Raw genomic sequence first — 27,914 nt, forward strand, 5'->3', positions numbered from 1 at the left:
TTGTTTTGAGACATTCAGTTTTTGCACAATATGTGACCAGAAGGGATTCTGTTGAGAGCAGAAGCATTGGGGGAAAAAGTGCTTTGATTTGTTTGTGAATCGGAAATGTGCATATGATTGCAACTGTTACTGTGATAGTAAAATTGCATTCTCTGTATACTTGATATATATATATATATATATAAATAAGTAAGTAAGTAAGTAATATATTTTTCTAAGTCATACATTTGTGTATGAAAAAATAAAGATACACAATATTAACAAAACTTCAGATGGTAAACATATTTATGTGTGTGCATTTATATGTGTTGTCCTTATGTCTAAGTTCATAAATGTGAATCAGTAAAAATACTGTAAATTATATAGATGATTACTGTTAGAGCATAATGGAAATTAATGCTTCTTGGCATTTTCTTGGTTGAAAATATTTAGTGCTTAGGCCTTCATCTTTTATTATGTAGCAAAATTGTGTTTAGCTCTTCATATCCCAAACTTTTTTGTCAGCCGAAACCCTTTGACCTAAAATATTTACATGAAGGTAATATTTTAATAATTTAACAACATTTGCATTTTCATGGTTCTCTGATGCATGACATGCAGTTTAACTAAATCACCTTTTTTTTGCAAGTGTTGTATTCTGATTTTATTTTTATTCTGATTTTATAATGATTTAATTAAGCTTAAACTCACAAACCCCCTGCAGTTCCCTCGCAAACCCCCAGGGGTTCACAAACTCCACTGTAGAGGGTCGACATCAAGTAAACGAGATCATTCAGAGAGCGATTTTTACTGTAGATATTCACATTTCCTAGTTAGAAATACATAGACATTCCAGAGACAGTCGCTTTAGGTATATATGAAATAGTATCTTTTATTGTATATGAAGTCCAAAAAGCAATTCCGCCCATTCATCAAGATGAATCAGAAAATAAAAAAGTAACTGGAAAAACATGTTAAAAACAAAGACAGGAAAAAAGATAAACACCTCGGCATGACATAAAAGGCTCCAGAGATTATTTATCTTATATATATATATATATATATATATATATATATATATATGGAAAAAACCCTAGAATCAAAAGTCCCTTGCTATACAGCACTTAAATTGTTATCATTGTTGCGTGTTATGGTATTATTATTAGGAGAACTTGTAGCTGGAATAGGAGTGTGCGTCTACGGTGTCATTGGAGGCAGCTGGGAGCAGGAGCAGCCCTGTGCTGTGGTCCCTCTTGCATCGAGCCATGGCCTCCTTATACGTGATCTTTTCCTTCTTGATGGGGTCGATCACATTCTTCACAGAGGCCGAATCATCCTGAAGTTGCTTGACCATGGATGCGTCGATCAATTTTGCGTCAATGGCATTCTGCAGGGCGATCCGACCTGCTCGTTTCGGGTCTACCAGTCCGCCGGTAAGCAGCTGCGCCTCCATAAACCATGTGGCGCTGTCATTAGGGATCCATCCCCGGCGACCGGCTTCTCCCACTGACATACGCTCTTTGGACACAGGGTCTTCAAAACCAGTAAAAGCCTTCTGAGCACTGAGGAGTTTACTAAGATGGCTGGGATCGATCAATCCACGCTCTGCCGCCTTGTGAATGGAGATCTTGTCCTTCTTGTTCAGGTCCACAATACCTCCAGTGGCAGCCTGAGCTTCCAGAAGCCTCATCGCTGTGTCTTGATCAATCAGTTTGCGTGTTAGGGCACTTCGGACAGACATGCGGCTCTCTGTGGTGAGGTCTAGAATGCCAGAAATCGGGTAGAGTTCATCCCCACTGGTGGTCAGCTGAGAGTGCGAGTTCAAGTTGCTGGTGCTGGAAGACAAGCGGCGGGTCAGAGTGGAGGAGTTGTAGCTGGGGCTTGGTGGAGGGAGTGTCTGATTCGTTTTTATTTGTGTTTGTGTTGCAGGGAAGGATGCAGATTTATTTTCCCCTGCAACCAAAAGAGCAAACTCTGAAATGGACATTTTGCTCTCTCTGTAGCGCTGAAGGTCGTACTGGGTCAGTCTGCCATTTTGCAGGGCTGTCTTGACTGAGTACTGCTTTCCACTTTTACGATCTTGCAGAAGCATCGTCTCGCCTTCAGGACCGGTGGTTGTGATTTCCTCCCAACTACACTCGAGCTCTTGGAAGTGGATGTACTGATTGCGATCAATCAGACCCTCGACGTAGGCGTCGTAGGGTGACATATCTTTGCCAGTATCTGGGTCCAGAATGGTGATTTTGGTGGAGACGTTGGTATTCCTGGTGTTTGTGTCTGTAAGTTGCGATGCCTTTGCTTCTTTCTGGATCTCTATGATAGTACTTTCCCGCAGGTTGATTTGCTCTTTCACCTCCAGGATTTCTCTCTCCAGGCGCTGGATATCAGACTCCATCTTGATGCTTTTCTGCCTGCTGACTTGGTTCCTCTCACTCAAGATTTTGGATTGCTGCTGGAAAGTTATGGTGATCTCCTGCTTTTGAGACTCCAGTCTTCTCAACTCCTGGAGAAGTTCATTTTGCTCTTTCTTGATTTTATCCCTATAAGCAATCAAGGTGATTTCTTCTTGAGAGAAATTTGTTCTGGTTGTCTGAATTCTAGTTATTTTGTTGTTGAGCCGCAGAAGTTCTTCGTCTCTGAGGGCCCTGGCATTCTTTACCTGGGCGACTTGGGCTCTAAGGCTTTCTCTCTCTGCTTCCACCGTTTGGTCCTTCTCAACCCTGATTATCTCTTTATGGATGATCCTCTCAACAGATTTCTCTTTGGTCAGGGATTCTATCCTGATTTTGAGGTTTCGAATATCTCTCTCCAGATGGGAAATGCTAGCACCCTCGTTGTCCATGTGAGTGCGAAACTCAATGATTCGTTTGTCAATTATAGGGTCTCTCTCAACTTTCAAAACCTCCTCAATAACAATCTTTTCCTCAACAGGTGTTGGACAAGTTTCAAGTTCATAGATTCTAGCCTTGATTTGTCTCAGCTCTGTCTCTACCAGGATCTTCTTCTGCCGATCCACAAGTTCCAGTTTTTTCTCCAGTTCCAGGACTAGAGATCTCAACTGCTGCACCTCCAGTTCCAGCTGTCGACGAGTCTTGACAGTCTCTTCCAAAGTCTTGACTAACCTCTCGTGAGCCAGAATCTGACTGGGATCTGTCTGGAGGCGCACAATTTCGTGGACCACGACCCTTTCCTCTGGTTTCTGTCTCTCCATCACAATGTACTTGTTTTGAAGGTCAAACACATTCTCCTCCACCGTTCGGCGCCGCTGAACTTCATCACGTACTTCCCTCCTTAGACGTTCTGCTTCCTTCTCCAGAAGAGGGTCATTTTCATACTTGATCAATTCTTTGGTCACCACTTTGGTCTCCACCTTTGATCTTTCAGTCTTCCACTCATCTCTGTCCTTCCGCAGACGAGTCACCCGACCCATAGTCGTGTCAAAGTTTGTCCGCAAAATGGTAAGTTGCTCATTCAACCTCTTAAGTTCTTTGACGATCTCAGGGCTCCTCTCTTCTTTCACCACCTCTCGAGTGACCTCATTCACTTCGATCTTGGGCTTTTCTGCACGCAGAGTCCTCAGATCCACCATGATCACGTTTATCTCATTCTCAATGCTAGTACGGCGTCTGCTTATTTCGAGAAGCTCATTTCTCAGACGTCTCAGTTCCACCTCCGTCTCAGGGTCGATTCTGTAGATCTCATGGATGATCTCATTAAACTCTACCTTTTGTCTGATGGTCTCCACTTGGCTGAAGCGGAGCTGAAGGCTGGAGAACTCTTTCATCAAAATACTGTTTTCTCGGATCAGTTCTTCCAGGCTTATACGGAGGGTCTTGGACTCTTGTAGGAGTTCGGGATCCTGCTCCACCCTCTTCACCTCCTTGATGATAATTTTTGGTTGTATGGTGGGAATAATCCTCTCCAGGTTATTGATCTGACTCCTAAATTGGAATATTTGATCGTTCAGGTTCTTGCATCTTATAGCTTCATCCGAGATCTCGTTCTTCAAGTTAATCACAGTTTTCAGCATTTCCGGGTCCTTTTCCAGCTTCACAACCTCTTTCAGGATCTTTCTCTCTTTTATCACAGGCATCTTGCGCTCCAGTACAGTAACTTCTGTTCTCATTTGAACTGTTTCACTCTCGTGCACTCGAATTTCCTCCCTTAGTTTGAGTATGAGCTCCCTGATCCTCGCCATTTCCACATCCAGTTTGGGATCACGCTCAATTTCTGTAAACACCTTTGTCACCAGCCTGGGCTTCACTTCAATAACCTCGTGTTCACGAGTGACAATTTTTTTGTTGACAATCTCAATTTCTGTGCGCATTTCGGATCGTTTATTGATCTCTTCGGTTATCCTCCTCTTCAGTATTTCCAAGTCGGCCTCCAGCTTCGGATCACGGTAGTAATGCACAGTTTCTCTTTCTTCCACTCGCTCCACACCTCTCCGACTCTTTAGGGACATCATCCGTTTCCTGTAGGTCGCTAGATCATTCTCAGCATGAGCGCGGCGAGATATCTCGTCAGTAAGCTCTTGCTTCAGGCCGTCAAATTCGTCCATGTTTCTCTGCTGACTTTGAAACTGCATTTGCTGCTTTACTACCACATGGCTCACAATTTCGTCATTCTGTTCATGGGATAGAAATAAAGATTCATTCAGATTAAATAAAGACGTTCGCGGTAGCTTTATACCCATGAAATTTAGGTGACCATTCAGACTGCAAATATTGTAAGAAGCGTTAACTTTTTTTATTCCAATGAATGTTGAAGCTTCTGTACCTTGTTGATGAGGTCCTTGGCCAAGATCACTTGATTCAGGAGTTGATTATTCTGCGCTGACACTTCAGAGTAAAGGTTCACAACATCCCTTTCCTAAGAAGTAATCAATTTTACAGATATTTGGAAATGTACGCAGACAATAAGTATATCCTGGTCATTATGGCAAAGCAGCCTACAATACCTTCTTTTCCACAGCTTCAGCCAGGGTAAGGTAATCACGACTTTGAAAATGTATTTCTGGTTTTCCCAATGCACTGCGGTATTTATTAGAATTCATATCATACTCCTGGAGACACAGAAACAATAGACTATTTGCATTAATGCAACTGACATTTGAAATGCGCAGTGATCATGTTCAAAATGGCCAACTCACGTTAAGAAGACTCTGTAGATCACCAGAAAGTTTGATGATCCGGTTTACATCATCCTGCTTTCTCTTGATGTCTTCAACTGCTCTCTGCAATCAAAAACAAATTTACAGAGTAGGTATTACACTAAATTCCCCAAATCCACTGTATCTGAGATATTTAAAGGTGATGCATGTCATTTCGGCACCACTAGTGTCACTAACAGAATTGCAAAAATAAAGAGTCAACCTACTAAAAGGTAGGTTGTGTTCCACATCAAAACAATTACAGTACATGAGATCAAAATATATCAAATATATCATTAAAATATATCAAAATAATAATAATAATAAATATTAATAATTTAAGGTAAATATCTAAGATAAATATTTAAGAAAACTACTACTACTACTACTATTACTACTAATAAGAAAAAAAAGTTAAAATAATGAATTATCATTTAAAATATTTACAAATGCTATATATATTTAATATTTCAATTTATTAAAAAAAAGAAAAGAAAAAAAATGTATACAATTTTTAAACTTGTGGCAATAAAACTTAATACTGACCATTTGAGAGCTTTGCTTGGCGTAGACTTGCGACACACTTTCACCAGGCCGAACCTTGTTGTTGGGCATATTGATGAGGAAAGCACTGAGCGATTGGACGGCGCTGTGAAATTCCTGGTTCTTATTGACGGCCTCTTGCAACAGAGTAGCCCTGTGAAGTAATAAGTTTGCGAATACAGTTCACAAATCTGAAGCATTGTACTTGCCCCAAGTAAACAATAAACAAACAGTACACAATATCAAAGAATATGACCTCTGCTGCAGCTGGCTGTTGATGTTGGAGTAGCGATTCCTCAAGCTCTTGACCTTGGTCTCTTGGTGGCGTATATCAGGGCAGAACTCCTGAAAGCCTTTCTGCAGGGAACTGCACGCCTGCTCTGTGACTTCCAACTCACGGTTCAGCTGCTGAATGTCGTCTTTCTTGGAGGAAACGTCTTTACTCATTTTCTAAGGAGAAAACAATTACAGACATGCAGGAACATCATTACAATGTTTTGAATGAAGGATCGTTTAGAAAGTTGTACCATTTCCAAACCATTTCCGAACGGCCAAAATGCATTTTTTTCAAATGTTGAAAAACGGTGTGGTGTAAACAGCCCCTAAATCTAAAAAGGAATATGTTAAATATTTAGTTTAGTATTTCCCCGCTATTGACTGAATTTTTCGTCTTTCAGTGTTTTCACTGTTATACAGTAGGGGACGCTATTACACATCTTCTGAAAGAGTACATAATCTCCTGATCAAAACACAGGAGAAGACGACGCAGAAACAAGCGATCTCATTTGTAACCATATGCATATGTAAAATAACGTGATTATCAGCATATAAAACAAAACTGCCTAATGTTACAGAATGAAATGTCGACCCAGGACGAGCTGCAGGACTGTGAAGTTTTAGGGGTATTGTTGGACTCAATCTACTCCATCTGTGTTTTGATCATTGTTCTGAATCCGATCTGGATGTAGTCTTTGACAAAACATGATTTTCTCAGCTTTTTGCTCAAAATGTTGCTTTTTTTTTAATGAAACTTACTCACATTCATGTGTTGATAAAAAAAAGCATGAAGCTAGAATAAAACTGTTTTATGTTTAAAAGAAGATGGGCTGTTCTTTCTTTTGATGTATTGCATATTCAGATAATCGCTCAACAAAATATTCTTGGGGCTATGAAAATTGTGTGAAAATTATTTTAAAAAATGCTGGCGGTGGCTGGCAACTAAAAAAAAAAACTAAAAAAAACAACGCTGGCGGTTTAAAAATTAGTTACATTTCTAATTTGTTCTTTTTATCACCCAAATCTGTTGCAAGGTATCAGAAGACTGAGTGTATCACATAATGCACTACCATTCAAATGTTTGTCATCCAGTTTTTAATGTTTTTGAATGCAAGGTGTGTGTGTAAGAGTGTGTACCTGCAGCTCACTGGAGTGGATGCGGATGGCGTTGGGTTTGTCCAACAGGCCGATGTCTTCAGCCAGCTGATCCTCCAATGCGGTCAACACGCCGTCAACCTTCTTGATCTGCTTCTCCAGGAACATGGAAGATGTGGCCCTGAGGAAATTATCCCATGTAATACCATGCTTTGTCAATTTCTGTGATTTACAGCAAAAGGCATTTTTTCTTACTTCTTGGTGTAGAGATCAGAGAGGGCGGTTATGTCTTCGATCTTGTTGTTGACTTTGCTCAGTTTCAGAGGCAGTGAGGACGTGGTGGGCCCCAGGGGTTTCTGGGATATCAGGGGCTGGATGTCCCTCTGAGCTGATGATTTCTCTGCCTCCAGATTCTTCAGAGTCACGACAAAACTCTAGAGCGATCAAACCAAATGATTGTCAATGTTTTATACTAACCATTGTATCCACAGAGAGAGATTTACATTTGTTTCTGTTAGATCCACCAGCTGGAGTGCTCTTGATTTCCACTAGATGGCACTTCTCTCTTCTCATTTGCATTTGCCATTAACTACACTTCCCATAACCCATTGCCTGGACTCATTATAGTCTCATTACTTCCCCCAGTGTGTGATTAACTCGTTTGTGTTTTCACGCACTCATTGCGAAGTCTTCTATGCTTTGGTTCTGACCTTCTGCCTGGTTTCCTGGATTTTCCTGTTTGCCTGTATCTTGGACTCTGTTATTGTTTGGATTGTCTACCCTGTGATTTTGATCCTTGCCTGTCATATGGATTATGATTGTGGATGACCCCTAATAAAAGCTGCGTTTGGACCCTTCTCACCTCGTGGTCTCTGATTCTGGCGGACAGGTCTCCTACGGGAGCGGCGCGATCTAAAGGAGATCTCATCCGGTTCTGCAGGTCTTTCTCTAACTTCAGCAGGTCTGAATAGATCTGGTCCAGCCGGCTGTCAATGATGCCGGCCTTCGCGCTGTCGGGAACGGTGGCCACTGCGACTGTTGGGAGAAGAAAAAAAACATCATTTACGACTAAAATTTTATATGATATATGTCTTATTGTGCACAAAAATGTCATAATCTTTCACCAAAGTATAGCTGGATCAAACTGTTATAAATGATCACACCCTCGTAGGTTTTATAATTCTCTATATAACCAGATAATTAATTAATAACAGATTATACAACTACTGTAAGCATATCCAACTTTTCCCAGATATATAGTACACTCACATCAAGCGATTAATATATAGCAATGTTATTTTAGTTTTATTAATATTTTGAATTAGCTATTATATCTTTCTTTTTTTAACGTTAATTTCAGTTAAATTTTTTTGTAATTTTCTTGAGTGATTTTGTCTTTTTTTTTTAGGTTTTTTTATATTGCTATTCCGGCAAAATTTATGTACGTTTTAGTTTTAGTTAGTTTTAGTTTTTATTTCCAGTTAATCATTGTAGTGCTTAAACTTAAACTTATTCCAGTATATTACCAAAGGCAATATTTTTCAACTAATACTTATATTTTATTTAAAATTATTTAAATGTACAAATTTTTTTTTTAATAGTTTTAGTTTATACACTGCTATATAACAAATGTATGGTTTATATAATTGACAAAAATAACTATATTATTATCGCCCAGCTCTAATCTGATAAATGCGCCTATAAGGCATGAACATTATTATCGTCACACTTTAGTTTAAGGTCCAATTCTCCCTTTAACTAACTATTATTACACGGCTCTGTGGAATTCTTGATTCTGATTGGTCAATCACGCCATTCCAGCGGTAAGTTATTCCCAGATGACAACCACTCAAAACAGAAACACAGGCTCATCCGGGTCACTGAAGTCAGCAGTGCTATACGCTTGCTAGGAACGGTTTTTCTTCGTGGAAGTTTTGCATTTGGTGAGCTAATAAATTATTAAAATTCAGTCGAATCAATATTTTGTGTACAGTTATTTAATTATGCCATCCAATATCATGGACTCACTCTCTCTTGTTTCATACAAACGCAGCTTCGGCCATTTTGTGACTATTGTTTTGTACACAGTTGGATTAAGATATAAACAGGTACGCTTTTAAAACAGTTTAATCTGAAATCAATATCTCTTATCTCCATAATTATTTATGTGGCGAAATGCTGTGTAATCAGTGGTATTACTGTATACCGTATCTCTTAAATGTCTAGTTTAAACTTGCAGCGCTGCAACTGCTCTCTCCGCGGGAGCTTTGCGTTTAAAGACCTCAACTCAGATCAATATTTCATGTCTAGTTATTTGGCAAGTAGCCGTGTAATAAGCGAGATAATGTACATCCAGCCGGTTGTTATCTCAGAATAAACCCCTTCAGGCTGATGGAAGGTGTCCTCATCATCCTGTCGGGGGTTATTTTGAGAGAACAACCATACTAATAAACACTCAATAAGCTAGTCATATGCATGATAATAAGCAACAAGTTAATAGTGAGAATTGGACCCTAAACTAAAGCGTTACCGCTATTATAAAGATCAGCATCATGATTCTCTATAAAGCTGCTTTGAAACAATGTTTGTATTGACCTTGTTTGACAAACTGCACAAATTCAACGGGCGTCCTGGCCTGGGCCAGTAGAGCCGACCTCGTCCTCTTCAGGTCGGAGAAATCCTGGCTCAGACTGAATACAAGACAGAAAACACAGGGATGTTTAAAGGGAAGCAGCTGGGAGAGAAACTGGGAGAGATTTACTACAACCAGAGTTGACCAATGTGCTTTACAACAAAATGACAAAAAAACACCAATAAAACAAGGATAAAAATACAAAACATAACATAAAACTGTGAGTGTCTCAGGTGCTTTCTTACCTGTCCACTTTGTGTATGGCGTCTGAATCTGGCGGAGGGATCAGGAAACACACTCCTGGGATGAGCTTGGTCTCTCCCGAGCTGGACTTCACCTGCCAGAGCTCCTCTCTGGGACTGGAGACCAGCGTCACCTTCTCGCCTCTTTTCACAGAGTCCTGCAGAGAAACAGTTATATGAGATTTTCTCCACACCAGCATTTCCACATTGGTGTCATTGATCAGACAAACGGATAGTCCTGCCCCAAAATGCACACCATTGGTTGAGCCAATGTAGCTGTGTCAGGCAGGTTTTGTTCCCTCTCTTACTCTGTTTAGATCAAGATTTAAAAAAAATAACAAACTGTACATATTACTGATAACATAATTAATACACATATAAAGAACAATCACAACAACAGCTGTTGACCAATGTGCTGTACATAATAACATAAGTTATTGTATAATTATTCATATACTGTTTATATATATATATATATATATATATATATATATACATATATATATACATATACATATATCATAAATCATAATATATTTAATTTAATATTCAATATTGTACTATTATATAATTATAAAAAGAATAAATATATATTATTAAACTGTATATAACTAATATTAATATAATAATTATAGTATTAAATAATATGCACAAAGCATAAAAAATGATATTGAGTTTAGTAATTTCCATGACCTTTTTAGATTTACATGACTTTTCCAGGCCAGGAAAAAACACGTGAAAATCCCAGATTTTTCCAGGTTTGTATGAACCCTGTTTGTGAGATTACGTCCCTTATTTGTAATTTAACTTTTGTGTTTACTGAACGGCCATATGCAGAAGAAAAGCCATTTAAATATATGCACTATTAAAGACCAAAGCATTTTTAAATTCTGACTTCCTTTGTGGTGTTCAAGGCTTATTTACTACTGTCACTTTTGATCAGTTGAATGTGTCCTTGCTGAATAAAGGTGTTAAAGTCTTTGAAGATGTGTGTTACCTTCTCAGTGCTCCATTCACACAGGGCGATGGCACTGGTGTGTGTGTCTGCGGTTCGGCGCAGGTGTAGAGGAGCGACGCTGGAGCTAAGATCTCTCAGATTAGACAGACGCTGCTCGTTCCTCAAGACCGACATCTCCTCACTCTGCACACACACACAAAAACATTAAATATACTAGACTGTGAACTTATTACAGTTGTGTGTGTGTGTGTGTGTGTGTGTGTGTGTGTGTGTGTGTGTGTGTGTGTGTGTGTGTGTGTGTGTGCGTGTGCGTGTGTGTGTGTGTGTATGTTTGAGAGAGAGAGAGTGTGTGTGTGTGTGTGTGTGTGTGTGTGTGTGTATGTTTGAGAGAGAGAGAGAGTGTGTGTGTGTGTGTGTGTGTGTGTGTGTGTGTGTTGAGAGAGAGAGAGAGTGTGTGTGTGTGTGTGTGTGTGTGTGTGTGTGTGTTTGAGAGAAATTGTGTGTGTGTGTGTGTGTGAGAGAGAGAGAGAGAGAGAGAGAGAGAGAGAGAGAGAGAGAGAGAGAGAAAGAGTATGTGTGTGTGTGTGTGTGTGTGTGTGTGTGTGTGTGTGTGTGTGTGTGTGTGTGTGTGTGTGTGTGTGTGTGTTCACCTCCAGTTGCAGCAGTATCTCATGGTTGCTCATGTTTTTCAGCTCTGACGGTTCAGTTGTGGATTTGATTCTCTTCAGTGACTCAGTGAACGTCTCCACATCCAGCTGATACTGAGATCAAAAAACACACACAAACATTTCAATAAACACTCATCTGAACCTCCTGCACCTGATGTCGGAGTCTGTCAATGTCTCATGAGGTTTTGTTATGTCGTGTGTGTGTGTGTGTGTTTGCTCACCTTCTTGTATTCCTCCACATTATCCAGGTGTGTCTCCTGACACAGACAGAGATTCAGGAATCGCTGCCACTCTCTCGACACGTCTGCGCTGTAAGACTGAAACACACACATAAAAATCATGTTCATTCGGCAAATAAATGACAGCAAGAGCCAAAGAGATTTAGTGTTTGAATGAGCAAACGAACAAGTGAATGAATGAATAAATATTAAATTAATGGGTTAGTGAGGGAATTAATGAATAATGAACTAAAAGTGAGTGAGTGAATAAGTAAATGAGTGAAGGAGTGAGTGAGTCAAGGAGTGAAGGAGTGAATGAGTGAGTGAGTAAAGGAGTGATGTAGTGAATGAGTGAAGGAGTGAAGGAGTAAATGAGTGAATGAGTGAGTGAGTAAAGGAGTGATGTAGTGAATGAGTGAAGGAGTGAAGGAGTAAATGAGTGAATGAGTGAGTGAGTAAAGGAGTGATGTAGTGAATGAGTGAAGGAGTGAAGGAGTAAATGAGTGAGTGAGTGAGTGAGTGAGTGAGTGAGTGAGTGAGTGAGTGAGTGAGTGAGTGAGTGAGTGAGTGAGTGAGTGAGTGAGTGAGTGAGTGAGTGAGTGAGTGAGTGCAGACCTGGACAGCGGATGCTCCTGGGTGTTTGTCCTGAACGAGAGCTTTGGCCTCCTCCTGGAGTTTTCTCACCTCCTTCTCGTGCGCCAGAAGACCGTTGTTCTTAAACCTCTGAAACACATTCATCAACAGATCCGTGTGAAGACCAGATCAACCATCATCATCACTGTTTACTTCAATTACGTATGAGATACCACACAATGACAACCACAACCAACTCAACTGAATATACTGAAGTCATGCTGCTAACCACATTATAGTTAACTAAAACTGAAACCATTTAAAAAGCTTTTGTTACTTGAAATAATTATATTTTAACTAAAATAAAAGGTAACACTTTATTTTGACGGTCCACTTTAGATATTCTACTGACTATAAGTAACTTTGCATCTACATATCAGTTAGCAGTCAACAGAGTATTAGTAAACTGTCTGCTTAATATCTGCTAACACTTTATTCTGATGGTCCCTCAACAGATTATCAGTAACTTTAGCACTACATGTCAACTTCTATTCTACTAACCCGAACCTAACAGTCTACTACCAGTCTACTACCCGTCTACTACCAATCTACTAACTACCTGTCTACTACCAATCTACTAACAGTCTACTACTAATCTACTAACAGCCTACTAACAGTCTACTACCAGTCTACTATCAGTCTACTAACAGTCTACTAACAGTCTACTACCAATCTACCAACTACCAGTAAACTACCAGTCTACTAACCTAAACCTACCAGTCTATTACCAATCTACTACTAGTCTACTATCAGTCTACACTGTAGAAGTATATACTGTAGCTGTATATACTGTAGATGTCTATACTGTAGATCTCTATACTGTAGATGTATGTACTATAGATGCAATTACTGTAGCTGTATGTACTGTAGATATATATCCTGTAGATGTCTATACTGTAGATGTATATACTGTAGAAGAGGTATGTGCTGTAGATGTCTATACTGTAGATTTATGTATTGTAGATGTCTATACTGTAGATGTCTATACTCTAGATGTATGTACTGTAGATGTCTATACTGTAAATGTCTATACTGTAGATGTACTCTAGATGTCTAAACTGTAGATGTCTTTACTGTAGATGTCTATACTGTAGATGTCAATACTGTGTGACGTGCCTCTGGGCCCGTATTATTGTAATGAGTGTTGGGGGGGGGGGGGGGGTTTGAGCTAATCATGATGTGAAACACCTGCAGATAATGATAAAAAGGTGAGGAGTCACAGACTTCAGCTTTTTTTGGTTACCCCTTTGTCATCTGTTGTTTTGAGTTGCTGCTTTATTTATTTATTATTTGTTTGCTTTGTATTAGTTATAGTTTGGGAAGTTTGCAGGCCTGTGTTCTTTGGAGTATACATTTTGTTTATTATGTAGCTTATTCTTTATGTTGATTCTCTGAACGGAATGTTTTCCGTGGTGTTTATTTTGGTTATGTTTGATTAAATAAATACTTTTAATTCGCTTTCGTTCTCGTTGCCTCCCTCATTTGTCGCGGCTCAGAGCCGGCCGTGACAGATATGGGGGCTCGTCCAGCCATTCGTTGTAATCAGGAACACCGGTTGGTTATTTCCTGGTTATTTCCGACTCCGTGAACGAGTGTACAGCGTGCGCTGTTTAGTTTGTTTGGGAGGCTTCGAGACGAGTAACAGTTGATTGGAGAATAAGCATATGATTTTGGTTATAATTTGAATTTGAAAAACACTTTGTGTAAGTTAATATAGCCTAGTTGCTGTTGCGTATTGATTGGACTGTAGAAGAAACGAATTTGGTAAGTTACAAATTAACTGAATAACTTGATTGTATGTGTACAAATATATGTATTTATCAGTGTTTTTTTTTTTTTGGTTGTTGTTTTGCTTAGTGATTGGTTTTGTTTGTTTGGTAATTTCGTTAGGGGTAGCTGAAAAGTTAAATATGACTTCCAATATTGAAGAGTTCATTCATAATCCGTCGGAAGATCTTTTAAATGAGTTTTCAAAGGATCAGTTGTTAGCGCTTGCGAGTCATTATGATGTTGTGCTTTCTGTTGCTGATAAACGGTTAAAGGAAAATTTAAAATCGTTCTTGACAGCTGCTTTAATAGAACAGAATGTTCTTGAAGAAAAACAGACAGTGTCTACTGTTCAAACTAGCAGAATGTGTTTGACTTATGAACAGAAGGATTTACTTTTGATAGAAATGAAGTCTAAGGAAAAAATCGAACAGCAAAAAATTGAAGCAAGACATGATATTGAAAACAAGAGATTGGAGCTTGAGCGTTATAAATTGGATTTGATAAATGCTGGGAAAATTTCTAGAGGAGCCAGAAGATCTTCTGGTGAGGGTAGTGACCAGGATTTGCTTGATTTTGATGTGGTCACAAATTTAAAACTGGTGCCCAAGTTTGATGAAAGTGAAATTGATTCCTTTTTTTCACTGTTTGAGCGAGTAGCTGGTACTAGAGGTTGGTCTGATTCAGAGCGTGTTTTGCTATTGCAATGCGTTTTCACGGGAAGAGCTCAAGAGGTTTTTTCTTCATTAAGTACGCAGGATGCGGAAACTTATGAATGCGTTAAATCAGCCGTTTTGAAAGCTTATGAATTGGTACCAGAAGCATATAGACAGCGATTTAGAGGTTGGCAAAAATCTGAAAGACAAACGCATGTGGAGTTTGTGAGAGAAATTCAAACTCATTTTACCCGCTGGTGTTCTGCTTCTAATGTCGAAACTTTAAGTGACTTAAAAGAGTTAGTATTGTTAGAGCAGTTTAAAAATTCAGTTCCACCCCGTATTGCTACTTATGTAACCGAGGCTAAAGCTCGTACGACGTATGATGCTGCAGTTCTTGCAGATGAATATGCTTTAATTCACAAAAATCAGTAACCGAGGCTAAAGCTCGTACGACGTATGATGCTGCAGTTCTTGCAGATGAATATGCTTTAATTCACAAAAATCAGTTTGGACAGAAGGCATTCAGAGAAATTAGACGAGAACCGGGTTGGGTTGTACATGATAAGAGTAGGGAAAGTCCGGATATGTTTAGAGGAAGATCGTTACATTCATCTGGGGAGATTGAATTAAGTGATGTGTGTAATTATTGCCAGGCCAAAGGGCATTGGAAAAATGAATGTCCAATGCTAAAAGCCAAAGCTCAATATTCATCAGGAAATAGAAAGCCCCAAAATGTGCTGTTGGGAGCAAAATCAGTAGGACTAGTAACATCCATTCATCTGTCATCCGAACCAGCCATTGAAAGTGATTGCGAAACCTTGAATTCTAGTTTGTCTCCATTTATCACAGATGGTTGTGTCTCACTAATAGGTTCTAACGAGAAAAAACAAGTAAAAATTCTGAGAGACACCGGTGCGACGGAATCGTTTATTTCTGAGAATGTTCTGTCTTTTTCCAGTGAATCTTATACGGGAAGCAATGTTTTGATTAGAGGAATAGGACTGAATGTAGTATCCGTTCCTTTACATAAAGTGATGATGGTCTCAGATTTGGTTCAGGGAGTGGTAACACTTGGGGTACGTCCCTGTTTACCAGTGGTAGGTGTAGACATTATTCTTGGAAACAATTTAGCTGGAGGTAGAGTGTGGTCTGCTGGTTCCCCAGCTTTGATAGTGTCTCCCTCTGTATTGATTTCAGAGGGGTCAGAGGATGAAAATGCCCAGAGTTTTCCAGAAGTATTTGTATCTTCTGTTGTGACTCGTGCTAGGAGTAAATCTTTATCTGGGACTCAGTCAGATGTTAAGGGAGATTGTAAGACACTGACTAAAATACCATCAGTTTTGACTATCTCACGTAGTGATTTGGTGAGAGAACAACAGGCAGATGTCTCGCTTGTTGACTTGTTTGACAAGCTTCTGTCTCCAGATGTCCTGCAAGATACAGCGTCAGGGTATTATTTGGATGGAGAAATATTAGTCAGAAAGTGGGTGCCCCATGGTAAAGATTTTGTAGGAGACCCGATTGTTCAGATTGTTGTTCCAAAAAATCTCCGTGATCTTGTTTTGATGACCGCTCATGATTCATCAGGACATTTGGGTGTTAAAAAGACGTATCAATTAATTTTGAAAAGTTTTTTTTGGCCCAAGCTTAAACGAGACGTGTCTGCATACATTAAAACCTGCCCTACTTGTCAGTTGACTGGAAAACCCAATCAGATCTTGAGACCAGCACCGCTTTTTCCTATTCCCGTGGTTAGCCAACCATTTGAACATTTAATTGTGGATTGTGTGGGTCCCTTACCCAAGTCGAAGGCAGGTAGTAAATATTTGCTTACGATAATGTGCCAAACCACTAGGTTTCCAGCTGCATATTCGTTACGCTCAATTACTACAAAAACCGTTTTAAAAGCCTTAACGCAATTCATTGCTCTGTTTGGAATTCCTAAGGTCATACAAACGGACCAAGGATCAAATTTTACTTCGAAAATATTTGCTCAAATATTAAAGCAGTTGCATGTTAAACATCAGAAAGCTAGCGCATACCACGCTCAAAGTCAGGGGGCGCTAGAACGCTTCCACCAGACACTGAAGTCGTTGCTAAGATCTTATTGCACGCACATGAAGGGTGATTGGGAAGACGGTTTGCCCTGGCTTCTTATGTCTGCTAGGGAAGCGTCACAGGAAAGCACAGGGTTTAGTCCGAATGAGCTTGTGTTTGGACATTCGGTACGTAGTCCAATGTCACTTTTGTCTGAGGATTTGAAGGATGTCAATCCACCGAAGAATTTGTTAAATTATGTAAGTGATTTTCGTAGGAGATTGTATGAATCCTGTGCACAGGCAAAGGCGAATTTGGGGCATTCACAAGATAGAATGAAGCGGTTATTTGACCGTCGGGCAGAGGTTCGAATATTTAAGTCTGGTGACCAGGTACTCGCTTTAGTGCCAGTTGTGGGTTCTCCTTTTCAAGCTAAATTTGTAGGCCCTTATACGGTGTTGCGTCAGGTTTCGGACCTGAATTATTTGATTGAAACTCCTGATAGGAGAAAGAAGGTTCGTGTTTGTCATGTGAATTTACTGAAACCCTATTATGTACGTGATGCTGTTAAAGATGCTACCCAAGGGGATGCTAATTCCACTTTGAGTTTGGAGATTCCAGAAGGATTCCAAGTGAAACCTGTGCTTGTGGTTGGTGCAAGGGTGGAAACATCTTCAAGAGCTGTTCAGGCGGTGTCTGTTTCGGACGATGAGGGTCTAGATCCGGGTGAATCTGTTACACAGGGCTGTTTGGAAAACACAGAGGCACTTAAAAATTTGGCCGTGATGTTGAAGCATCTCCCTGATGTTCAATCCTCTGATGTGACTGCCTTAATAAATGAGTATGTCTCTCTTTTCCCAGATACTCCCACACAGACGAATTTAATCGAACATGATATTGATGTGGGTGACGCAAAACCCGTTCTTCAACACTATTATCGTGTTCCGTTGGAGAAAAAGCGACATCTAGAGGCTGAGGTTGAGTATTTGTTAAAAAATGGGTTAGCGGAGCCTTCTTATTCCAGCTGGGCGTCTCCATGTATTCTGGTTCGAAAAGCTAACGGCTCTTTTAGATTTTGTACAGACTACAGGAAAGTAAATGCACTAACTAAACCTGATTCCTTTCCTTTGCCACGAATTGAAGATTGCATTGACCAGGTTGGGTCTGCCACTTATGTTAGCAAATTTGATCTGCTAAAGGGTTATTGGCAGGTGCCTTTAACAGCTAGAGCCCAAGAGATCTCTGCATTTGTTACCTCCGTCAGGCCTATTTTCCTATAAGGTTATGAGTTTTGGCCTGAGAAACGCTCCAGCTACGTTTCAACGATTAATGAATCAAGTTATTTCTGGCCTGGAAGGTTGTGCAGTTTATCTAGACGATGTAGTCGTCTATAGTGACACTTGGTCCGAACATCTTTGTCGGATTAGAGCTTTGTTTGATCGTCTGGCTGCGGCTAACCTTACGGTTAATTTGAGCAAGTGCGAATTTGCTAAGGCCACTGTAATCTATCTGGGCAAGGTCGTAGGTCAGGGCCATGTATGTCCTGTTCGAGCTAAAGTGGCCGCAATCGATCAATTTCCTACTCCTACAACTAAAAAAGAGTTAATGAGGTTTCTTGGGATGGTTGGGTTTTATAGGGGATTCTGTCAGAATTTTTCTACTGTGGCAGCTCCTCTTACCAACCTGCTTCGAGATAAGATCAAATTTGAGTGGACTTCTGTGTGTCAGAGAGCATTTGAGGATGTTAAGTCTCTTCTCACTGTGTCTCCAATTTTGGCAGCACCTAGACTGGATAGACCCTTTAAATTGCAAGTTGACGCTAGTAATGTGGGAGCTGGAGCTGTGTTACTGCAGGCCTCAGAGGATGGTGCCGACCGTGTGGTGGGGTACTTCTCTAGAAAGTTTAATGCTTATCAACTTAACTATTCAGTTATTGAGAAAGAAGCATTAGCTTTGATTTGGGCATTAATCCATTTTGAAGTTTATGTGGGTTCAGGTGTAGGACCGTTGGTGATTTTTACAGATCACAACCCTCTAACATTCCTTCATTCCTTGCAGAATCCAAACCAGCGACTCATGAGATGGTGTATCTTCCTACAAGGGTATCATCTTGATATAAGACACATCAAGGGAACCGAAAACGTGATTGCGGATGCTCTATCAAGAGTATAATGTGTTGCTACAATGTTGTGTCTTCTGGTTTTCTGTTTCTTTCCCCTACCTGTCTCTTCTCCTAGGTGCTGAGGTTGATGAGTAGTAGGGGGAGATGAGTGGATTCTGGAAGATGTGACTTCGAAGTTATTTGGGAGTTATAAATTCTAGTCAAGATTTATTTTTTATTTTTTTTGGTATGTGTACATCCCAGTTTAGTTAGAGGGGGGTGGGGCTTGTTTTTTTTTTGTTTTGGGTGGTAATCCTGAGTGGGGGTACACTTCAGTGTCCTTCGGCAGTCCTGTTTATGGGATTGTTGAGGATGCTGAGTTTAGTGTTTAAAGCCGCCCCGAGCTCGGCAAGCCACTGAAGACTAGAGAGGCTTTAGGTAGTTTGTGATGTTGGTTAGGAGGTTGGGATGTACCCTATTGGAATTATGTTTGTGTATATATATTTTTTGTTTTTGTTGGTGTGTGTGGTATAGGGGTTTACCTTTTTAAGGGAGGGTGTGTGACGTGCCTCTGGGCCCGTATTATTGTAATGAGTGTTGGGGGGGGGGGGGGGGGGGGGGGTTTGAGCTAATCATGATGTGAAACACCTGCAGATAATGATAAAAGGTGAGGAGTCACAGACTTCAGCTTTTTTTGGTTACCCCTTTGTCATCTGTTGTTTTGAGTTGCTGCTTTATTTATTTATTATTTGTTTGCTTTGTATTAGTTATAGTTTGGGAAGTTTGCAGGCCTGTGTTCTTTGGAGTATACATTTTGTTTATTATGTAGCTTATTCTTTATGTTGATTCTCTGAACGGAATGTTTTCCGTGGTGTTTATTTTGGTTATGTTTGATTAAATAAATACTTTTAATTCGCTTTCGTTCTCGTTGCCTCCCTCATTTGTCGCGGCTCAGAGCCGGCCGTGACAACTGTAGGTGTCTTTACTATAGATGTCTATACTATAGATGTCTCTACTGTAGATTCCTATACTGTAGATGTCTTTACTATAGAGGTCTATACTGTAGATGTCTCTACTGTAGATGTCTTTACTGTAGGTGTATATACTGCAGATGTCTATACTGTAGATGTATATACTGTTGATGTCTCTAATGTAGATGTATGTACTGTAGATGTGTATACTGTAATGTCTATCTCAGCGTCTCACCTCGTAGTCCATGCGCACTCCTGCGCTGTCGATCATGCGCTCGCTCCAGTCTCTGCTGTTGATCTTCTGCTGCTGCTCTGTCAGATACACCAGCTCTTTACTGCATCCCTGCATCAAGTCATACAGCGACGACAGATGCTGCCTGCGCTTCTCAGACGCCTCCTACACACACACACACAGAACACCGACAGCCTCAATCAAACTGTGCAGAGCTTTACTTTAAGAGTGAAGTATGAATATAAACATTTGTCATTTGTTTTCATGTTATTTGATTTGAGAAGGTCTTACCAGTAGATTTGCGTACTGCTTCTGAAGGGCAGACGAGTTCTTCTGTTCAGAAGAGGAAACATTCAAAACCTTCATAATACACATACACTCACACATAATAATATAATAATACGTTTACGAACGGAGTAAAACCTTAAATGGATTAAATCAGTGTCATACTAATGGTGGAAAAATGTGTCAAATTAATGTGATGTACACAGCGCATCTTAATGTTAGTGCATGTGTGTGTTTATGTACTTATGTTTGTATGGGTGTGTGTGTGTGTGTGTGTGTGCGTGTTTGAGTGTGTGTGTGTGTGTGTGTGTGTGTGTGTGTGAGAAAGTGTGCGTCAGTGCATGTGCGTGTGTGTGTGTGTGTGTGTTTGTTTGAGTGTGTGTGTGTGTGTTTGTTTGAGTGTGTGTGTGTGTGTGTGTGTGTGTGTGTGTGTGTGTGTGTGAAAGTGTGCGTCAGTGCATGTGCATGTGTGTGTGTGTGTGTGTGTGTGTGTGTTTGTTTGAGTGTGAGTGTGTGTGCTAGTTTGTGAGTGTGTGTGTACACTGACGTTGCTGCTCTCCAGGGCCGAGCGATACGCCTCGATCTGTTTATGCAGGATATTATGGCCTGCGATCTGTTTTTCCACATCAAACAGAGTCGGACCATAAGCGTGTCCCTGGATCGACATCTGAAACACACAGACGTCACACACTGCGTTACAGACAGACACTCCATAACAAACTCCTCACTACTAGAGATGAATAAAGTATAGCTATAGTACTGTATTGGTATACTCTATGTATGTATATATATATTTTTTTTTATTAATATAATGTTTATTTATTATTTATTTATATTAATTAATTAATTTCAAATTTATTTAATAACTCTTTTTTTTTACTCTTTCTCTGAACCCCAGCTTTAAAGCAGCAGATCATGATGTTTTTCTACAGAAGATCAGCAGAAGCTGTTCTTTGAGGAACGTCAGGAGCTTCTCCTGTGACTTCAGACTATTTTCAGACCCTCTTCATGGCACGTTTCAGCTGGCACTTCTAGAGCTGTGTGTTTGTTTCTCACCTGTTTGTCAGACAGTAGTTTGATCCAGTCGACGCCGGGCGGCAGGTAAAGCTCGTGAAGCTGCCCGTAAAGATCCCTGTAGCTGCCGCAGTGTTTGGACCAGCGCTCGTGCAGATTACTCACACTACAGACACACACACACACACAAGCACAACGTTACTGCTCAGCGCTCGCAGTATCAGCAGTGTTGGGGGTAACTCATTACAAGTAACTTGAGTTATGTAATCAGATTACTTTTTCAAGTAACTAGTAAAGTAACACATTTCTTTTTCAATTTACAAGAAAATATCTAAGTTACTTTTTCAAATAAGTAACGCTAGTTACTTGTTCACATTTAATGACTGACAGCTCTCCTGTCCCCATGTTGAGAGACTAGAGCTAGCTTCTTTGCACGAAGAACAACATAGTGATGAAACGTGTTTGTCCGTTTAGGGCTCCTGTAGAAACATGGCGGCGCAAAATGGCTATTTTAATGTAAAATAAAATAAGTGGTGTCACTCACTCCAGCTCGATCACACTGGCCTGCGGGTGCTGGTGTTTCTTGGCTCTGCTGACGTCCATGAAGAGATCCTTCAGTAAGATCTCGGCCTGACACAGGTTCTCCGCGACCCGACCCTGCTGTTTCAGCGGAGAGCCTTTACGCTTGTTCTCCACATCCTGATCAGAGGAGCAACAAAACACACACAGAGCAGTTCAGTGTGTGCGCTTCTGATACGCCTTTCATATGAACAGGGTGAACAGCAACGGTCCCAGTACTGAGCCTTGAGGAACTCCATACTGAACATGTGATCGATGAGACATCTCTTAATTTACTGCTACAACTCACTAACTGATAACAGTCAGTTACGTTTGATTTGAACCATGACAATGCCATTCCACTAATGCCAATGTCATTTTCAAGTCTATTCAAAAGTGAGTCTATTCATAAAACATGAAAACACAACATGTGTGTGTGTGTGTGTGTGTGTGTGTGTGTGTGTGTGTGTGTGAGTGCGTGTGAGCGAGTGTGTGTGTGTGTGTGTGTGTGTGTGTGTGTGCATGTGTGTGAGTGTGAGTGTGCATGTGTGTGAGTGTGAGTGTGCATGTGTGTAAGTGCGTGTAAGCTAGTGTGCGTGTGTGTGTGTGAGTGCGTGTGTGTGTGCATGTGTGAGTCTGTGTCTGTGTGTGAAACTCTGTGTCTGTGTGTGAGTATGTGAGTGAGTGTGTATATGAGAGAGTGTGTGTGTGTGTGTGTGTGTGTGTGTGTGTGTGTGTGTGTGAGCATGAGTGTGTGTCTGTTTGAGTGTGTGTCTGTGTCTGTGTGTGTGTGAGTGAGTGAGTGAGTGAGTGAGTGAGTGAGTGTGTATGTGAGAGTGTGTGAGTGTGAGTGTGAGTGTGAGTGTGAGTGTGAGTGTGTGTATCTTGCCTCCACCAGCAGTTCTTCTGTCAGTAGTACGTTCTTCTCCACCTGATCAGCGTTTTGCTGTAAGCGTGTGACCAGAGTCAGCAGGTCATTCATCTGCGACCTGAACGAGGGAAACATGAGAGACAGTCACCATCACACATACTTACAAACAAACCATCACACACACACCATTAGTATCATCACTCCTGCTCCGTGACATTTCACCTGGTTAGTTAGCAATAAAATGGAAATTGTGAAATTTACAGCTAAAGTGTGTTTGTTTGCATGTTAATAGTTTATGTTCAGAGTCACTTTGAGTTGGCAGTTGAGTTTGATGTCGAGTTCAGCAAAAACAAATTAAGTTGAGTTGAGTTGAGTTGAGTTGAGTTTCTACTGCTGTGATCTGTCAATCACTCACAATCTCATCTGTTCATTTATTGCTCTTACTGACATTCCTGCAGTCGTTACGCAACTGTGTCACACCCTCCTGAGAGCGAGCGAGCCAGACAGACAGAGAGAGAGAGTGACAGTGACTGGGAGTGTCTTGTGGAATGTTCAGGTGGAACTTTCTTATGGAATTTCCACAGTTCAGAAAGGGATTCCTGGTGTTTAATGTCACACCCTGGACTGATGCGCGGGCGGGTCATTGTCTTCATAATCCAGCGTGTGGCGCGGCTTAAATGCCGAAACACCGTCATGACAGATATATCACAACCAATCTGGGTGGTTTATATACATTGAGAGACTACATGGAATTCATAATTTTTTATTTTTTTTATAAATGTATCAATAAAATAAGAAGGTTAAAAAGTTAAATTATTTTTAAAAATGTAATTATTATAATTGAGAGACTGCATTAAAAATGTGTAGTTTTAAAATTTGATTTGTCATGAAATGATCATATTAATTTTTTCCGTTTGAGAAATCATTAAAAGTGATTAAACCTGGTGTAAAAAAAGTGTGAAATGTCAAAAGGACAAGTAATGAAAGATTTCTCACAACGGATTTGGGTGATAAATAAAAAAAAAATGGAATAAATATATCAAAAATAATAAAAAGGTTAAAAAGTTTTAAAATAACTTTTTATATATTACATATTATAAATATTAATTGGAAGAATGCGTGAAATATTTGTACTTTTAAAAACTGATTTGACCAAATTCATGCAATGGTCTTATTCACCAAATAAATAAACACTAAGGCGATTAAAAATGTTGAAAAAAACGATTATATATTACATATTATAAATTATTTATAATATTAAATTATTTTTATTATTATTATTATTTGTGTCATATTCACCATAACTAAACTAAACTAAATAAACAAAAAACAAATAGATACTTATATCCATGGGTGCATAAAATGAAAGAGGTTAAAGGAGATTAAACCTGATGTACACAGAGTGAAACCGATGTCTGACTCACAGTGACTCTGAACATGAAACTGATGATGATCCTCAAAATATTTGAGCATTGAAGCGAACGACACACAGAACTAAAGCACTGGTCAAACACAGGGAGATTTCCCTCATTCAAACGCAACAATTACCAATCCATCAATTACAACATTCCCTGATGCATCAGCATGAGGAATTCAAGAACTCACACTGATTGGCACACATTTAGATTATAGGTTAAACACACACCTACTAATATACACAAAAACAACACACCCATCTTTAAACGGGCCTGATCCTCACACACAACAGCTCAGACTCGTGTGTGTTCTGCTCACCAGGACAGCAGCCAATAAAACACACTAACACACTTACTGCAAGAGTACAAGGGGTCTGTGTGTGTGTGTGTGTGTGTGTGATAGTGTGTGAGAGTGTGTGTGAGTGTGTGTGAGTATGTGTGTTAGTGTGTGATCGTGAGTGTGTGAGCGTGAGTGTGTATGTGTGTATCTAAATGTGTGTGTGAGTGTCTGAGTGTGTGTGTGTGTGTGTGTGTGTGTGTGTGTGTGCGTGCGTGCGTGCGTGCGTGCGTGTCTGAATGTGTGTGCGTGACTGAGTGTGTGTGTGTGTGTGTGTGTGTGTGCGTGTGTGTGAGAGAGAGAGTGTCTGAGTGTGTGCAAGAGTGTATGTGTGTGTGACTGTGTGTGTGAGTCTGTCTGTGTGTGTGTGTGTGTGTGTGTTTGAGGTGTTACAGCCTCACTTTTGTGATTCACACTGATGTGTGTTTGCAGCAGGATAAAGAAACATACCCAAAACACACACACACATACACACAAACATGATTGAGACTTGATTAGCTGGATTGACATCCGTGTTAAATAATAGATGTGACTCATTAATTAACGTGCATCACGAAACACACAGAGCACACACTGAACAACAGGTTCCTATTCTTTCACCTCTGTTCTATCGCTCCAGTTCCACAGAAAAAATGAATGAATGGATATTATGAAGCAATAAAAAAAAAAAAAAAATTAAAAAAAAAAAAAAAAAATTAAAATAAAATAAAATAAAATATAGAAAATCATAAATATAAAAATAATATAACATTTCAATTAAATTAAATATTATAATAATAATATTAAGTATTATAAAAATATACAAAATATAATCAAATATAAAATCAAATGTAAAATATAAAATTTTAAATCGAATGAATTCATTTTAAATTAAATATAAAATATCATTAAATATAATAAAAAAAATTGGTTTATATTTAATAAACATTTTAAACAAAAATAAATAAATAAATAAAATAAGAATAATTAAATTCTCCTTGTGTGTTCCACAGAGGAAATAAAATAATAAGGACTGGAACTAACTGAGAGTGAGAATTTTCATTAGGCAGTTTTTCATATTTTATAAAAATTTTAATACAATTAACACAATATGAACATAATAAAATATTACATTTTAAAATAAATAACTTTGACTTATCCATAAACATTTGTGTGTCCAGCATCACTGAAATTTCTTAAGATATCAAGCGCTGCCACCAGACTTCCCATGAACTGATATGTGACAAATTTACATGAATAAAAAAAATGTTTCCACAACTTTAATCACCTATTTACACCTTTCTTATTTCACTTGTCTTTTGGCGTTTGACTATTAATGAGGGATTGGCTGCAACGCCTGATGGACAGTTTGACTGTTGTTGTGATTTGTTGCTATTTTATGTTTATAATTGATTTTTTTTAATGATTTTTTTATGCTATTTATGTACAGCACTTCGGTCCATTTTGATGGCTTTATAAATTAAATGTGAGTGTTGTAGAAAAGATGAAGCAGTTGCTGTCTATTGTGCTTCTGTGGTGTCTGTCAGTCTGTGATACATAAACTCATTTACTCAGAACAGGGACGTCCCACCCCACACGACACACACACACACACACACACACACACACACACACACACACACACACACACACACACACACACACACACACACACACACACACACACACACACACACACACACACACACACACACACACACACACACACACACACACACACACACACACACACACACACACACACACACACACGACACAACCAGTGACTCACTGTTCTCTCTCACTAGCTGACAGCAGCCTGTCACACACAATCCCGCTCTCTGATTGGTCCATCATTGATTGATTCCTGTGTAAGGAGTGTGTGAACCTGTATAACTGACCATTAGCAGGTTTTACAGCTACACTTTACAACAGGGTCCCATTGGTTCACATTATTGAATGCATTAACTAACAATGAGCACTACATTTGTCATCAATCTTTAATAAAAAACAAAACAATACTTGTATTTGTTAAGTTCATGTCAGCTCAGGTCCATTAAGTAATATTAACACATAGAAAGTTTGAAACATGAACATTATCAAAGATTAATAAATGCTTCAGAAGTATTTGTCATTGTTAGAACATGTTAATATAAGTAAAAATTTGAACCTTATTGCAAAGTGTTACTGATTTTTCTTCTAGCAAAATAACTCAAATCTATATATCGCTCCATTTCTTAATTTATGTGGAAATTATCTGAGTAATGAGTAAGATATCAGTGTACAGTCTTTGTTGGAAGAGGCGATGATAACCTCGTCATGAGTTATTATGTCATAATGCCAGTTTTGTAGTGCATTATCAATGACAAAACGTCCAGCTTACTCAATCGCTCGTGTGTGAGATACAGCCCTGCCCTGTCATAAAGATAAATCACAACACACACTGAGCATTATCACACACACACACACACACACACACACACACACACACACACACACACACACACACACACACACACACACACACACACACACACACACACACACACACACACACACACACACACACACACACACACACACACACACACACACACACACACACACACACACACACACACACACACACACACACACACACACACACGCTATAACTACAGGTTGAATGCATGAACACAGTCCGTTTCTCCTCTAGAAGAACTTTAGATATAGATTTGTGCACTGCTGTAAGGCTCTTGCTACACTCTTAGAAGAAAAGGTTCCATTTAGAATCTTAAAGGGTTCTGTCAGACGCATCATATTTAGAACCTTTCAGGGGTTCCTTCATAGAACCATTTTATGGATTTAGAGCTAATTAATTGAGTTTTTATTCATTTTCATGAATTAAACAGCTCATAAACATACTTTATCAATAAATTAAAAAAAATAAGCTGTTAAACATGAAAGTATTATGAAATCATTTAAAAACATTCTCCTATCTTTCTAGCATGACAGCTTCTTTAAAGTTGAGTCAAGAACTCTAAAGTTCTATAAAGAACCCCATTTAACCTTTTATTCTAAGAGTGTACAGGCAAACGCTGAAGGTTAACAAGATAAAAACATGGTAACTCACTGTCCGGCCTTCACAGGACTGTATTCCTTCTTCTTAAACATCCTGCGTCCGTGTGCGATCCGTGCCTCTGTGTGTGTGTGTGTGTGTGTGAGTGTGTGTCTCTTCTGTCCTCTGTTATGGTGTTGTCACTTGCTTTGGCTCCGCCCACTGAAACAGGTGTGTCACTGACTGGACGTACCT

At 39.5% G+C, this 27,914-nt stretch overlaps 1 protein-coding gene across 2 annotated transcripts; it reads right to left on the reverse strand.

The window, feature by feature from the left end:
• Positions 1-845: 845 nt before the first annotated feature.
• On the reverse strand, positions 846-27,914 carry evplb (envoplakin b). 2 transcript variants are annotated; one of them, XM_082164414.1, is made up of 22 exons: positions 27,735-27,914; positions 22,910-23,009; positions 22,007-22,161; positions 21,505-21,628; positions 20,996-21,115; positions 20,455-20,493; positions 20,167-20,328; positions 12,379-12,486; positions 11,767-11,862; positions 11,528-11,638; positions 10,917-11,060; positions 9,923-10,077; positions 9,641-9,735; positions 7,908-8,080; positions 7,301-7,479; positions 7,088-7,226; positions 5,931-6,124; positions 5,678-5,828; positions 5,132-5,215; positions 4,940-5,044; positions 4,759-4,851; positions 846-4,606 (listed from the first exon to the last, which is right to left on the reverse strand). In XM_082164414.1, exons 1-22 carry the CDS (start codon positions 27,773-27,775, stop codon positions 1,142-1,144), a joined length of 6,033 nt encoding a protein of 2,010 aa, XP_082020540.1. In that variant the 5' UTR covers positions 27,776-27,914; the 3' UTR covers positions 846-1,141. The 2 variants fall into 2 exon arrangements, with proteins under 2 accessions (XP_082020540.1, XP_082020539.1); XM_082164413.1 differs by having other exon boundaries at positions 20,455-20,496.

The sequence above is a fragment of the Leuciscus leuciscus genome (genome assembly GCF_965113295.1).
Source record: "Leuciscus leuciscus genome assembly, chromosome: 1".
In the NCBI taxonomy this organism is placed as follows: domain Eukaryota; kingdom Metazoa; phylum Chordata; class Actinopteri; order Cypriniformes; family Leuciscidae; genus Leuciscus; species Leuciscus leuciscus.

Excerpts from the sequence above, each read along its gene's own strand:
- evplb (XM_082164413.1), bottom strand. The coding sequence starts at position 27,775 with ATGTTTAAGAAGAAGGAATACAGTCCTGTGAAGGCCGGACA. Across the intron at positions 23,010-27,734 it reads AGTCCTGTGAAGGCCGGACA|GTCGCAGATGAATGACCTGC; the intron begins GTGAGTTACCAT and ends TCCCTCGTTCAG. Across the intron at positions 6,125-7,087 it reads TCCACTCCAGTGAGCTGCAG|AAAATGAGTAAAGACGTTTC; the intron begins GTACACACTCTT and ends TTTTCTCCTTAG.